At 47.1% G+C, this 15,674-nt stretch overlaps 1 protein-coding gene across 1 annotated transcript; it reads left to right on the forward strand.

Annotated features, from left to right (window-relative positions):
* Positions 1-4,102: 4,102 nt before the first annotated feature.
* Positions 4,103-14,776, forward strand: HAPLN2 (hyaluronan and proteoglycan link protein 2). Its single transcript, XM_035098776.3, has 6 exons — positions 4,103-4,848; positions 5,888-6,001; positions 7,451-7,804; positions 8,490-8,606; positions 9,796-9,981; positions 12,236-14,776. The coding sequence occupies exons 2-6, from the start codon at positions 5,914-5,916 to the stop codon at positions 12,517-12,519; spliced, it is 1,029 nt and encodes a 342-aa protein (XP_034954667.3). The 5' UTR covers positions 4,103-4,848; positions 5,888-5,913; the 3' UTR covers positions 12,520-14,776.
* Positions 14,777-15,674: the final 898 nt, after the last annotated feature.

The following is a 15,674-nucleotide window of genomic DNA, read 5'->3' on the forward strand; positions in this document are numbered from 1 at the left end:
TGGGGGGGATGGGGTGTCTGAATAGATGGCAGGGATACGTAATGGGTCAGAACAGGCTGGGGGGAGACACAGGGATGAAGCCTGCCCTATCCACAGTATCTTGCCTCGACTCGGGGACTCTGAGGCTCAGGGGGATCTGAAGGGGGGCTATTATCCTCCATTTCACAGACTAACACACAGCAACGCGTGCAGGGCCAGCTAGTGTGTATGTATATATATATATAAAGTAAAGGGACCCCTGACCATTAGGTCCAGTCGTGACCGACTCTGGGGTTGCGCGCTCATCTCGCATTATTGGCCGAGGGAGCCGGCGTATACCGTGTTTCCCCTTTTTTAAGACATAGTCATAAAGTAAGCCATGGCAGGATTTTTAAGCTTTTGCAAAACATAAGACATACCCCGAAAATAAGACATACACCCATGACATGTGGAGCGAGACCGCCAAGCGCCCCAGCCAGCCAGCGGGACCTAGCACGCCAGCTGTGGCAGCAGCAGGAGGGTGAGGCCTGCATGCTGTCCCGCCACCCAGAACTGGCTGCTGGAGCGCGGAGCGCCCAGCAACTCAGAGCGCCGGGCGGAGTGCCGGAGCCAGCGGCCTCACCTCCACCCGGCCAAGGAGGCCTGCCATCCCACGGCGCTGAACCAGCTGCTGGAGTGCACAGAGCGCCCAGCAGCTTGGAGGATCCAGCAGTGCCGAGTGGAGCGCCGGAGCCAGCGGACTCGCCTCCACCCGGCCGAGGAAGCCTGCCATCCCGCCACCCTGAACCGGCTGCTGGAGCGCGCGGAGCACCCAGCAGCTCGGAGAACCCAGCAGCGCCGGGCGGAGCGCCGGAGCCAACGGCCCCGCCTCCGCCCAGCCGAGGACGCCCGCCATCCCGCCGCCCTGAACCGGCTGCTGGAGCGCGCGGAGCGCCCAGCAGCTCGGAGAACCCAGCAGCGCCGGGCGGAGTGCCGGAGCCAACGGCCTCGCCTCCGCCCAGCCGAGGACGCCCGCCATCCCGCCGCCCTGAACCGGCTGCTGGAGCGCGCGGAGCGCCCAGCAGCTCGGAGAACCCAGCAGCGCCGGGCGGAGCGCCGGAGCCAACGGCCCCGCCTCCGCCCAGCCGAGGACGCCCGCCATCCCGCCGCCCTGAACCGGCTGCTGGAGCGCGCGGAGCGCCCAGCAGCTCGGAGAACCCAGCAGCGCCGGGCGGAGTGCCGGAGCCAACGGCCTCGCCTCCGCCCAGCCGAGGACGCCCGCCATCCCGCCGCCCTGAACCGGCTGCTGGAGTGCGCGGAGTGCCCAGCAGCTCGGAGAACGCAGCAGCGCCGTGCGGAGCGCCGGAGCCAACGGCCCCGCCTCCGCCCAGCCGAGGACGCCCGCCATCCCGCCGCCCTGAACCGGCTGCTGGAGCGCACGGAGCGCCCAGTAGCTCGGAGAACCCAGCAGCGCCGGGCGGAGTGCCGGAGCCAACGGCCTCGCCTCCGCCCAGCCGAGGACACCTGCCATCCCGCCGCCCAGAGCAAAACAAGCGCATGCTTTCCCTTGGCTTGTAAGGCTCTTGCTGCAGACAAGTGTGCTTCACGGCACTCCAGCCTCTGTTGTTTTCCCCAGCAGAAAGTGCCATGGGGGCACTCATCCATACCACAGCAGAGTGTGTCTGCTTCAAAGGATGAGTTTGCCCCTGACGAGGGCCAAGTGTGGCTTGCTAGCCCAGTATTTCTGTGGTCCCTGCTCAGGCATTCCTGTATTGAGATACCCAGTTCTGGTGACAACTGGGGTGTCTTTTAAAACCTCCAATTTACAGAGCTACCTGACCTTCTGGAGGCAGCTGCATTCTGATCTGGTAGATTCTAAACTTGCTCTTTTTCAGTCAGTGGGATACTTCCAGACTCTGCTTCTGCTCTATCTGCCCTGGCTCTGTCTTCCAGCCCTGTCTCGAGGGCTATTGTTTTTCAAAACAAAAGTCTGCAATCCCATACAGTATCCCCGTAAGTGAACATATCTAACAATTGCTCATAAAATTATGCTGATGCCCTTCTCCTTCCTCAGAACAGGTCTCAAGCCAAATCATTCTGAAGTTGAAATTTAAGACACAAGCTAGCCTAATGGCTGGATTTCCAAAAGATAAAAACACAATTCTGACAACCCTTTGAATAAGCAGCATTGCCATTTGGGCCAGGGCATGGGAATCTGGTATCTGTGGACAATGGTGAGTGGAACTGGCGGCTGCTGCAGCGCCGAGCACTCAGAGAGCCCAGCAGTGCCCCGAGCCAGCGGCCCGGCCGAGGAGACCGTAAAGTAAAAACCATAATAAAAAATAAGACATCCCACTGAAAATAAGCCACCCTGTGTTTTTTTGAGAGAAAAAAGTTATAAGACGGTGTCTTAAAAAAGGGGAAACACGGTAGCTTCCAGGTCATGTGGCCAGCATGACAAAGCCGCTTCTGGCAAACCAGAGCAGCACATGGAAACGCCGTTTACCTTCCCACTGTAGCGGTTCCTATTTATCTACTTGCATTTTGACGTGCTTTCGAACTGCTAGGTTGGCAGGAGCTGGGACCAAGCAACGGGAGCTCATCCCGTCACAGGGATTCGAACCGCCAACCTTCTGATCGGCAAGCCCTAGGCTCATATATATATATATATATATATATATATATATAATGTTCATAAATGTACCAAGCAAACACGTACATAAAAACCACATGTCTGGAGCAGCACAGTCTTGAAACCACTTTGACCTTACCCTCCAACTCCCGTTAAGAAAAAACCGGGATCAGCAGCGGTGCCGCCGCTGTCTGATTTCCAGTGCCCAGGGCAGAGCGGCACCCGAAATCGGTTCTGCGCATGTCCAGACATGCGTAGAAGGAGCCTCCTTGGCAGGTAGGAAGTCCTGAGGATTTACGGGATTTTTCTCTATTCGGGATAACAGCAGGAAACGGGTTTAAATACAGGGGTTTCCCCACGAAAAACGGGAGACTTGGCAGCTATGATTTTGACTCCCAAACTGATCTGTTTCTCTGCAAGGAGGGAGGGGTGAGGGAACCTTTACATTGTCTCAGAAATGACAGTGGTACCTCGACCTACGAATTTAATCCGTTCCGAACGGACCTTCATAAGTCGAAAAATTCGTAAGTCGAAGCCAATGGGGAAATTAAAAAATAAATACTGTAAATTAAAAATTCGTAAGTAAAAAAAATCCTATCTAAACTGCATCCAAAATGGCGGATGGAACTCTGTTCGTAACTCGAAACATTCGCAAGTCGAGTCATTCATAAGTTGAGGTACCACTGTAAGTGATTACTATCTCAAAGGAATGGCCAGACTACCAGAAAAGGCAATCGGATAAGGCATTATTAGATAACCTGGCGGACCGGAAAAACAACAACGTTCAAATTTCTGTTGTAGACCGCCTTTTTTCTGTGATGTATCTGGGGGGTGGTCTTGGGCTACACACCCCTTCTGTGATCTATGTATGATGTTTCTGGGGGTGGTCTTGGACTCCAGGGCAGGCAATTTAAAATGTCTATATAAGGGCAGGCACACCTTTGTTCTGGGTCCTCCTCCTCTCTCCTGCCTGTGAAGGGAGCACCCTGTTGCAACAGTTCAATAAAGATCAGGCTTATTAGCTGCTTTGCTTCTCAATATTCTCTGGTTGGCCTCTGTTATTTTCTCCTACCGATGGAGAACCTACAAAGGACTCTATAAGGGCTCTTGTATACCCCATGAGGGAATAAGGGCAGATTTCGTTTACAACACCTTCTAGGAATGAAGTCAGGGCTCCCTACCTAGCAACTGGGTCCCACATACAGAGAAGAGGCAAGTCACATTTTCCACCCCCACCCCACAAATTTAGCCCTATCAGCTGCCTCTGGATGGGCTGTGACTGAATGTTGCCATCTGTAGGCGGTCTGTATGGCCGGAGTTCAAAAATGAAGAACCGCTGACTAATATCCAAAAACCTCAAAGCAATTAGGAATCATAAGCTCCCAAGGCTTAGAACATCTATTCCAGGATGACCAATTGGATTCCCACCAGAATGACTAACATAGCTAGTCTGAGGCATTCTGTGAGAACTGGCCTCTTCAGTGGCTAGAATAATAATTTGGAATTTGGACACAGCTTTAGGATGTGGTGCATTGTGGGAAACTCTCTGGAGCTTCAGCCTCCCCACCCCACCCCCCAAAAGGCACATTGGCTTGTTTACTAAGATCGTCAGCTTGAGGAGTGGGCCCATGGAAGGTGCCAGATGCCGGCATGAGGGCTGTGTTGACATTTTGTCTGAATTCCCCCGGAATAAAGGCAAGCTTGTTTGGCGAGGGTTGTTCTGTTTGCCGAGCAGAACAATGATAATCTTGTTTCTTCTTTCTTTCATTTTAATGTATTCTTGGGGCGGGGTGAACAAAACAGGAAAAAAATGTGCAAACTGTTGACGGGGCCTCATATCCAGAGGAAAGAAAGAGAGGAGGAAAGAATACAGAGGAAGGATGAGGGGAAATCACAATCCTCTTCCTTGGCCAGCCTCTCCACCACCATCATAAGGATGTCTTCATGAGGCCCAACTGGCATTGATGTGGTCACCTGAGTCCCTCCTGGGAGATGGAATGCTTCTCATCCAGAGAACCTGTCTTGGTGACATTGGCAGAGATGGACTTCCACTCTTCTCTATGATCTGTGTGGTGGGGATGGGGGATGCTGACCATGAGGCTGGATTAAGAGGAACAACAGCTCATCATCGCTCCATGGAGATGTGTCCCTGGATTGGTTTTGTACTCTCATGAGAAGCTACAGGTTCGGCGTCTCCTGACAGCTTCCGTTGCAATCTCGTCAAAGTGGCTGGACGATTTACCTGTCTTTCTAGAGAGGTATGGTAACGGGTGGTGGCTCCTTCTCTGATTCTCTCCGTTCTCTACTTGTGGTGTATGAACGGTTGTAATGGTGGTGGTCATTGATCTTGACAGCTTTTAAAAAGGGGATGAGATGAATTCATAGAGGATAAGGCTATCAAAGGCTATGTTTTGCCTCCACTATCAAAGACTGGTGGAAACCACAAGTGAGGAGAGCATTGTTGCTCTCAGGTCCTGTTTGTGCGCTTTCTGTTGGGGCATCTGGCTGGCTGCTGTGAAAACAGCTGTGCTGGCTGGGGCTGATGGGATCTGTAGTCTATAACAACTGGAAGAGGAAAGTTGAGGAAGGTTGGTCTAGAATTTTCAAGCTCATGAATTTCCTTGGGGTTCTCTGGCTGCCCTTGTTAGAAACAGGATGCTAGAAAAGGAACACCCATGGACAACTCCCCTACGTGGAGAGTGTTTGGGGCTTTGTTTAGAAAAAAGGCGAGTCAGAGGCAACATGATAGAAGTTTATAAAATGATGCTTGGCATGGGGAAAGTGGAGAGGGGAAATTTTTTCTCCCCTTCCCATAATACTAGAACCCAATGGAAACTATCCATTGAATCCTAATGTTGGAAGGTTCAGGACAGATAAAAGAAAGTTTTTGCTCTTGCAGTGCATAGTTAAACTGTGGAACTCCCTCCCACAGGAGGGAGTGATTTCCACAAACATGGATGGCTGAGTATTAGACAAATTCTTGGAGGGGAAGGCTGTCAATGGCTGCTAGCCATGTTGGCTAAGCTCTGCCTATTAAATCAAAGGCAGTAATGCTTCTGAATACCAGTTGCTAGAAACCATGGGGTGGGGTGGGGGGGGTAGTGCTTTTGTGCTTGGCTCCTGCCTGCTGGTTTCCCGCAAGCATTTGGTTGGCCACTGTGAGAACAGGACTCTGAGCTAGATGGGCCACTGGCCAGATCCAGCAGGCAGTTATGTTGCTCATAGTGGAAGTGTATTTGTGAGTATGTGTGTGAGAGAGGACTGGGCGGTCCTTCTCAATTGTCACTCATTTTTCAGGGAAGGCCCTCCTCTGCCATTGAAATATGCACCAGATCCTGATCCTGGCTTCCTTATGTCTCTCCTCTCTTCTGGAAATTCCCGCTATTTACCAAAAGCCAACTGGAAATCCAGGTGTGTAAGACACATACAAACACACAGAGATGACTCTGCCCGATTTCGCACATAGCCACAGCGGGAGAAGAACTGGATCTCTGAGCACAGTGGTTCCCAAAGTTGGTGGGTAATGCCTCCTGGGGGGATTAACTAGGGGGTGCTGAGAAGTAAGGGGGTGGCAGAGGGGCATTGGAGGCATAAATGACTATCAGACTTTGAGAACAAGTTACAGGTAGGTATCTGAAGAAGTGTGCATGCACACGAAAGCTCATACCAAAATATAAACTTAGTTGGTCTTTAAGGTGCTACTGAAGGAATTTTTAGACTTTGAGAAGCTGGTCATGCTAAATCATTTTAAGTGGATTTTGAATCAATGCCCATCTCACAATGAGGTCAGGTTGCCTGTTTTTACCTATGTGGATGATCATCTGGTTGTTGGGGCCTCCAAAAGCCCTCTCAGCCCTTCATCTGCCCCACACCCAAAGCTATATATCACAGCTCAGCACACATTCAGTTTTAACCCTTGCCATGGTCGGCACCATTCTGTGACACACCTCACTTTTATCAACAGTTTACTAAAACACTGTCCTGGCAATATATTTTATATATATATATAAAATCAGGGTCAAATAATTAAGGGAGCTGAGGTTTGTGAAGGGTGCTGAGAGTTGTCAGGAGGCCACTGTTCCTATCACAGAAATACAATTCCCTCTTCTGAAGGAGAAAATTCCTTTTGTGGGTTCAATACAGAGGCTCACCCCAGATTCCCAGTTTATCAGACTTTATTCAGTACAGTAATGTGTTTCCATTATGGCACACTGTGTTTAGGAAAAATACATCAAAGCTGTTTCATCCTCTAGACAACCACCTTCTGTTGAAGTGTGCATGCACACGAAAGCTCATACCAAAATAAAAACTTAGTTGGTCTTTAAGGTGCTACTGAAGGAATTTTTTTATTTTGTTTCGACTCAGACCAACACGGCTACCTACCTGTAACTAACACCTTCTGCCAGTCCACCACCTCCAACCCCAGTCCCTTAAAACACAACCCAAGGGTTTTTGTTTTGTTTCTTTTTGTTTTGCTGTAAGCACCTTTTCTGGAGTTATTTTCCACTGTACCATTCAGCCCTTAGGTTCCTGCTAACAACTGCTTCTTTCTCGCTTTGTCTTCAGGGTGCACTCTTGTGTAGCGACAGTGGCTTTCCTGAAAACGGGGTTTGCAGAATTTCTATCTCGCTTCACAGCGAACTCTGGGAATTGTAGCTCTGTGGAGGTAATGGGGGTCCCCTAACATCTCTCAGGACCTTTAAGAAACAACAGCTCCCAGAATTCTTTGAGGGAAGCCATGCCTGTTTAAGTGGCGCCATAGTGCTTTAAATGTATGGTGTGGATGTGTGGCCATACTGAAGTGGCCTTCCTTCCTTCCTTCCTTCCTTCCTTCCTTCCTTCCTTCCTTCTCACCCACAGCTACACCAGCACCCCTCCAATTCCTGCTGGAGCCAGTGACCAAGCTAGTGCACACTCAGAGAGGAGCTACCGTCACCCTGCCCTGCATCATGAGGACGCTACCCCAAAACTACAGGGTCAGGTGGAGCAAAGTGGAGCCGGCCGAATACATGGAGGTTGTCATCCTGATCACCAATGGGGTGCACCACAAAACCTATGGCCCGCTGGGCAGCCGGGCCCGCCTGAGGCGCAGCCACCGCTATGATGCCTCGCTGACCATCTCTGACGTGGCGCTGGATGATGAGGGCCGCTACCGCTGCCAGCTGATCAACGGCCTGGAGGATGAGAGCATATCTCTGGTCCTGCAGTTAGATGGTAAGGGGGCTGGTGTGGCCATTTTCCCGAGGGCATGAGAAGCCATACCATTATTATTATTATTATTATTATTATTATTATTATTATTATTATTATTAAGTTTATATACTGCTCTTTCAAAGATCACAGGACAATTTGTAACATATGGAGGCCTTGCAAGACAGGTTGGAACCAGTGTGCAAGTATAAGCCAGTGTTGTGTAGTGGTTAGAGTGTCAGACTAAGACTTGGGAGAGATCAGGGTTCAAATTCCCCACTAGCTGGCAATGAAGCTCACTGGGTGACCTTGGGGCCCAGTTACTGCCTCTCAGCCTACCTCACAGGTTCTTGTGGGGAGTAAATGAGGAAGAAGAGAACCATGGGTGCCACTTTGGGCTCCTTGGAGAAAAAGGTGGGATACAAATGCAATAAATTAATAAAATAAGTGAATTAAGTACACTGTTTATAGTTGCAGAATAGTGCTTTAAATGTATAGTATAAGTGGGGCCAATGTTAAGATTATCACTGTGTACTGTATAGTTACCGAGCAATCCTAAGCCTGTTATGTTGACACTCACCCTCTGCCTTTTCAATTTGTACTTTCAAATAAATTTAATAATGAAATACTTATTTTTTAAAAAAAGTCACCCGAGGCCCATCACCCCTACTCACCTCCTTCCCAAAATTATCTTACTCCTTTTCTCCAGGAATTGTCTTCCCCTACCAGACCAGCCAAGGGCGCTACAAATTCAACTATTTTGAGGCCAAAAAGGCTTGTCAAGAGCAGGACTCCCGCCTGGCAAGCTACGGACAACTTTATAGAGGTAACCCGATTTTTGTTGATGTTTTCTTACTCATCTGCTAGGGATGGTTTTTATTGCTTTGCTTTATTTTGGTTGGGTTGTGGGGTTCATTTGCTGCTGTGGACATTGTCACTGCTGTTCTTCAGTGGTCCGTTCCCCCCCCCCCCGGTTTTGTTATTTTGGATATGAGATTTTTTAAAAATGAAGGCTGGTATATCAACTATAAACAAACAACTATGATGCTGTGGTTGCTGTGGAACAAACTGTCAATTGAAATTCAGCAGGCACCTTCTGTCTCAACTTTTAAACGCATGCTGAAAACTTTTCTATTCCGTCCACTTTATGCAGGCAATTAAGAATACATTTTCCCACAGTCGTTAAGTTCATTTCTGATTTTAATTTTTATGTACATTTTATTGTGTGGTTTGTATGTACAATTGTTGTAAACCACTTTAATATTTTTTTAAAAAATAAATGAATAGCAATACCGTATATAACTATTTTAACAAATAAACAAATAGCTCCTCCGAAAGTTCCAAGGGCCCCTCCAAATTGACAGGGGGTTTTGTGGGTGCAGTTTTATGACATAACATTGGTACTATAAGTGCATTCATGGTTGATTTATACTGGACCATCCACATACCATTTTTGGTTTATTTGTTCTTCTCCGACGTTTCCCCAGTTTTACATTATTGCCATTTTGCAGGATAGTGCAACAAAAGCAGGACAGGAACAAAAACCAAACGCCAAAAACATTTGTGGCATAAAAAATACAGGATTCCAGGAGGAAAGCTACAAGACCGGCACTGATGGGAAACAAGGCAGCAGTACTGAATGTGGGATTGTGTATGACTGCCCTGAAACCATCTAAAAATAGACAAAGCCTTTGTTTGCATTGCAGCCAAACTGTGTCTTTTTTTGGAATAAGAAACACTCATGACTACCGTATTTCTTCTTCCGAAAGGAAAAGGGAAACCCTGTAATGCCCTCCTTTGTTTCTTGACCGATTGCTTGTTTTTGTTATCCTCCACCTTGCGCTTCTAGAAACAACCTCATGAAGCTTGTTCTCTGGCAAAGATAGAGATGGTGAGAACAAGCATCTCCTGACTGGTTGATGGATGTTGCTTCAAGGCGCCGGGAATGGATCAGAGGAAGCAACTGGTGCTCAGTTAACTCGTTGTATTGCATTTGTTACTTCCTCTTCACTTAGCTTGGACAGAAGGGCTGGACTGGTGCAACGCAGGATGGGTCATGGAAGGAACAGTCCATTACCCCATCATTAACTCCCGCGAGCCCTGTGGCGGGCGTCTTCTTCTCCCAGGGGTTCGAAGTTATGGCGCCCGGGACAAGTTGAAAGATCGGTTTGATGCCTTCTGTTTCAGTTCAGCTGTGAAAGGTATGTGGGTGCAGACGAAGCCAGAGACTTGGCGTGATTCATATACCAAGCAAATTTCTAGTCCCCACTGTTAGAAATAAACTTATTTATGTAGCTCAGATTAATGGTTCTCAGCAGTTGTTTCCTGGACTCTGTCTGCATCTCTAGACAAGCAGTTTGTTCTCTCCTCCATCCTTTCACCTTTCAGTAAAAAGTGGCATTCTGCCTTGTAAGAGTGTTGTGAAGCTAGCAGCCCTAGGTTTCGTAAACTTTCCCAAACCAAGCGCCCAAACATAATTTGTTTGGGCTTGACACAGACTTGTAACATACCTTTAAGCTCTCCCTCACCCCCATTCCTACCCCATATAGTCAATCTCATAAGTCGTGAATGAAAAAATTCAATTTCTCCACCCCACCCCAATAATTTTTATTCATTTTCCAATATTCACAAAAATAAAATCACAAAAAACATAAAATAAAAATAAAGCATGAAAACAAAATCATAACAATTCTTACATTTTTTACTTAACATTGTTGACTTCCTCAATTCCCCCCCCCCACTGGGTCCATTTTAAAATCTCAATTAAGCAGTTTTCATTTTGTATCTTAAATCATTCTAACACATTTTATCATTATCTCTCAACTATTCTATTCTTTAAAAAAGTCCATTATCCTCCACCAATAAAAAAAATTCAATTTCATGGCATGAAAAGGCCATATATTTTTCTGTTTTATTTTTCTAGTCTTTTTTAAATTTTGAAATCATGAGTGACTTCTCTAAAGTAGCACTATGCCAAAACAATTTTGATGAGATATTTCCTCCCCCTATCAAAGTGGCTTCTATTCCACCACCTTCATTCTTTAAAAATGATCTGTTGATTCTTGTTGGTCCTTTCCAAACCTGTGATCCAGTGTGTGTGGGGTCAGAATCTATGAGAGACACCTGCTGAACCAATCAGACCATCCCCTTTTAGTGGCCTTGGCTGGCTAGTTAAGTACCACCATTTACATGCCCAAGGAGGTTGCCATATAGACAAATGAGTGCGCATTCCCAGGTGGATGCTACATCATCCTAGGAGGCTTGTCTTGCTTTTGTGCTGGATTCCAAAGCTGTGGCTGCGATATATCCCTGGAAAACTAATGGGGAAGCAAGATCTGTTGGAGTGTTATTGCCATAGCTGCCAAGTTATCCCTTTTTTTAAGGGATTTTCCCTTATGCTGAATAGGCTTCCTCGCGAGAAAAGGGAAAACTTGGCAGCTATGGTTATTGCTGTGCGCCCCTCCATCCTATGCTCAGGTTGCATATATGTGTAAATAAAACCATATATCCTAAAATTTCCATAGTCTCCATCGGCCTTCATTCCAAGGAAACCAAACTCTGGGAAAACACAGACGTCCCTGGAGTCTCTCACTGCCTGGAGATTGGGGTGTGGGCAACAATGTGTAGGATACCTGTTAAAACATTGTTCCAGTTCCTCAGGTTTTAATGCTGAGCAGGAAGGAATTCTGGGGCTTAGAGTCTTTCTGCCCTACTCCCTGCTACAGTCTTTTCATACCCTGGCAGTTTCCACAAGGCCACCCTTTCCCTCTGCAGCTGTGACAGCTGTGCAATTCTCCTATATTATTTATTTAATGCATTTCTATTGACCTTTCTCAAACTGGATTCAAGGCGCATTTCAAACCAGCAATTAAAACACAGTTTGCTCTGATGGCGGCCAGTGATCAGCTTTGTCTGTCCCTTAGTTTCCAAAGTCCTGTCTGAACAGGAAGGTCTCAGCGTGCGGGCAGAAGCTAATTCAAAGAGGGAGCCAGTCTAGCCTCTCTTGGGAGGGAATCCCACAATCTGGGAGCAGCCACAGAAAAGGCGCTCTCTCCGGTCATCACAAATCATGTTTATGGGACAGATAGAAGGTGCTCACCCAAGGATCTTGGCACCAAGGCAGATTTGTATAGGGAGATATTAACTTTAAGGTGGCTTGGGTTAAGCCATTTAGGGCTATATAAGTCATAACCAGCACTTTGTGCCCAGAAATGGACTGGTAGCCAGTGAAGTTGTTTTAGCAAGGGAGTAACATATTCCCTGTGGCTCCAGTTAGCAGTCTGGCTGCAGCATTTTGGACTAGCTGAAGCTTTTGAACACTTTTCAAGGGCAGTCCCATATTGAACATATTACAGTAGTCCAGCTGGGTCATAGGTAAATCCTTTGTGCATTGACTCTAACTCCCTCAACATCATTTCCTGCTTCTGCTTCTTTCCCCTCTGCTCCTCTGCCCAGGCCGGGTCTATTTCATCCGGGGCCACATGAATTTCAAGGAAGCCACTCAAGCCTGCCGCAATGACAGGGCTGCCATCGCCAAGGTCGGGCAGCTGTACGCTGCGTGGAAATTCTCCCAGCTGGACCGCTGTGACGGAGGCTGGCTTGATGACGGCAGTGTGCGCTTTCCGATCAACATTCCCCGTGCCCACTGTGGGGGACTCACAAATCCCAGCGTCCACAGCTTTGGATTTCCCAGCAAGTTACGAAAGAAATATGGAGTCTATTGCTTCTCAGTGAAGTAGAGAGGATGAGAGAGAGAGAGAAATTTAGATACCAGCTAGGCCCAAAGAGGACCACACAAAATGACATACATACAACCCTTTTGCAAAAGATCTCTTTCCCCAAGGACACCCTTGGAGGGTGTTGGTATGACATCCCACAGGGGCTTTTCCTCACCATGACTTTTCCGTGATCCCTATCTTAATCTAAGGATGGAGTTCATAGGTCACAGGCTTTGGAATCACACAAACTGTCTTTGTGTATGCAAGTGTAGGTATTTTTGGAGCCTTGTCCTGAGTTTTTCGTCTTGAATTTGTACAACCCCTACATTTTTCCTAGGTTTGGAGAGAGATCTCCCACCCACCACTGACACTTGGAGGTCTATGTCTCTCTCTCTGTGCCTGTTTACAGGCACACTCAGAACTAGTTTGTTCTCAGTGTGCCAGATCCCATTATCTTGCCCCAATTAATGAAATACTTGATTGCTTTTAGTAATAAAGTGAATACCTCCTAAAACAGGCACTAACGTTACAACAAATGTCCTGTTAATATGGACATTTGCTTGCAAACCCATTGCTTCACTACCTTATTAAGTATTCTTTTAAAAAAATATAAACCTGGTATCTTGATTTTTATTCTTCCTGACTTGGTACAACCTCCAGTTTTTCAGTTTTGAAGAAAGGTATCCTGCCCACCTCAGCCACCTACTTACACTTGGGCCCATCTAGAATTCTTTGGAGGAAGCCATGCTCTTTCCAGGCACAGGTCCATGTGTTAAAGCTCTGTGTCTAAGGGCTCTTTTTTCCCCTCTAGAGCTTTCCATGCAAAAACTGCTCTTTTGTGCTCAACTGGAGCAAACAACAATGTCTGCGGTTCGCCATTTGCTCTGATTCAGCTTTAAAGAGTGGGTGTTTGCAGGGAAAGCTCCGGAGAAAAAAGGGTGCTCAGACACAGTGCTTTGAAGAGCAGACAGTGCCTGGAAAGAGCTGAGGAAATACGTGTGGATAAGAAGTGTGAGTCTATGGCAAATGCTGGATGCTCACATTTTCCAATCAGCATGAAACCTCAGCCACACCTCCCCATCCAGAGACCACTTTTTTAGTGTTCCACACCAAAGATTAAAAAGTTTGACAAACATACATCCTTTTTTAAAAAAAAAACTCTTGCTTAGGCAAATTGTATAACCTAAAGGAGGGAGGAATCCCCTCCCCCAAACAGCCAAATGGAGACTGAGCATGCTCAATAGGCATGACATGTTGACTGCCTGTTGTGTGTACATAAAGGAGGAATGGAAAATTGGGTTGGGATGCTGGGGGATGGAATGGAGTATCCTAGAAAAAAGCTGGCTGGCTGGAACCTGGAACAGGAACACGCCATGTTGCAAGTTTCTGTTGCAGGTCCTGCTTGTTAGCTGCAGTAGCCAATTGGCCTTCCATATTCAGAGGCATTATGCACTTCTGAATAGCAGGTGCTAAGACAGAAACAACAGAGAGATGTTGTTTTTGTGTTCTGCTTTTAGGCTTCTCAAAGGTATCTGGCTGTTGGAGGAAGGGTATAGGTCAATCTCAAAATAACACAATGTAAGGAGGCTCTTAACTGTCATATTATGCCTAGAAGATGGCTTAGAGTAACATTTGCCAATCTGGTACCCTCCAAACTGGATTACAATGTGCTGACTGGAGATGATGGAAGCATAGCTGCCAAGTCTCCAGTATTCCCCGGGAAACCCTCGTTTTTCCGGCTGTCCCCAGCCGAAAAAACTGTTTTTTTTTGTTTTTTCCTGATTTATTCTGGCGCGGTGGCCATTTTGGAACTGAGCTGAGCATGCTCAGAAGCAACTTTTGATGCTGCTTTGCCCAGTTCCAAAATGGCTCCAGTGTGACTTCTGGTGCGGCAGCCATTTTGGAACAGGGCAGAGCAGCATCAAAAGTCACTTCTGAGCATGCTCCGCCCAGTTCCAAAATGGCGGCAGCGCTACTTCCGGTTTGCTACTTCCGGTCCAGTCCCTTATTTCTCAGGCCAGAACTTGGCAGGTATGGATGGAATTTGTAGCCCAACAACATCTGGAGGACACTAGGTTGATGAAGACTGGTCCAGAGTGTTCCATTCTGGCTAATCACACTTAGTGATATGTGCTTTCTTGCACATGGACGCAAAGGGACATTTTAATAAGTAAATGTAAATACATAAAATATTCAGTTTCATTGTGCATGTGCAGAGTGCTTTGTACCCTCAAACTTGGGATTTACTTCTAAATAAACATGCTGAGGAAGAAGTGAAGAGTGTTGTGGCTGTGGTTAATGGAATCTTTCTTCAGGAATAGAGAGCCATTGAATCCCATTGCACATCAGAAAAGTTTATAGAAAGCTAGCTATTCCCACCCCCGCAGCGTGGTGGAAAGAAACAGCTTGCTTAATGCAATTGTAGTCTGCACCACCAGGAGATTGTCAGTTCTTTCTTCCATCTTTCATTCTCCATGACAGACGCCCAACCTTCTTCAGAAGGTTCAGAAAAGGGCAACTTCTATGAAGAAAGGTTGCAACATCTGGGACTTTTTAGTTTAGAGAAAAGGCAAGTACTGTAAGAGGTGACATGATAGAAATTTATAAAATTATGCACAGCATGGAAAAGGGGAACATAGAAAAGTTTCTCTCTCTCGTAACACTAGAACATGTGGCTATCCAGTGAAGCTGAAAGTTGGAAGATTTGGGAAAGATAAATGATTTCTTCACGCAGCACATTATTAATCTATGGAACTTGCTCTCACAGGAAGTACTGATGGCCTTAAAAGCGTGTAAGACATATTTATGGATGAGAGGGGTATCCATGGCTGCTAGCCACGATGGCTATGCTCTGCCTCCATGGCCAGAGGCAGCAATGCTTTCAAATACCAGTTGCTGGCAACCACCGGAGGGGAGAGGGCTCTTGTACTTACAGTAGCTCCTGCTTATGGGTTTCCCATTGGGGCATCTGGTTGGCCTGTTGAGAACAGGCTGCTGGACTAGATGGGCCAATGGCCTGATCCAGCAGGCTCTTCTTATGTTATTACATCCTTCTTTCCACCCACCCCACCCTACACTAGTTCTTAGCAAGGACAGCCCACATGCTGATACTTTTGTTTGGATACAGTCATTCAGCTAGTTTGGGCCAGTCTTTGCTTTGTGACAGATGACTGGTT

The sequence above is a fragment of the Zootoca vivipara genome, chromosome 16 (assembly GCF_965207765.1).
Source record: "Zootoca vivipara chromosome 16, rZooViv2.hap1.1, whole genome shotgun sequence".
Lineage (NCBI taxonomy): Eukaryota > Metazoa > Chordata > Lepidosauria > Squamata > Lacertidae > Zootoca > Zootoca vivipara.

Coding starts and splice junctions, on each gene's coding strand:
- HAPLN2 (XM_035098776.3), top strand. CDS start 5,914: ATGCACCAGATCCTGATCCTGGCTTCCTTATGTCTCTCCTCTCTTCTG. Junction 6,002..7,450: donor AAAGCCAACTGGAAATCCAG/GTGTGTAAGACA, acceptor TCTCACCCACAG/CTACACCAGCACCCCTCCAA. Junction 8,607..9,795: donor CTACGGACAACTTTATAGAG/GTAACCCGATTT, acceptor CTCTTCACTTAG/CTTGGACAGAAGGGCTGGAC.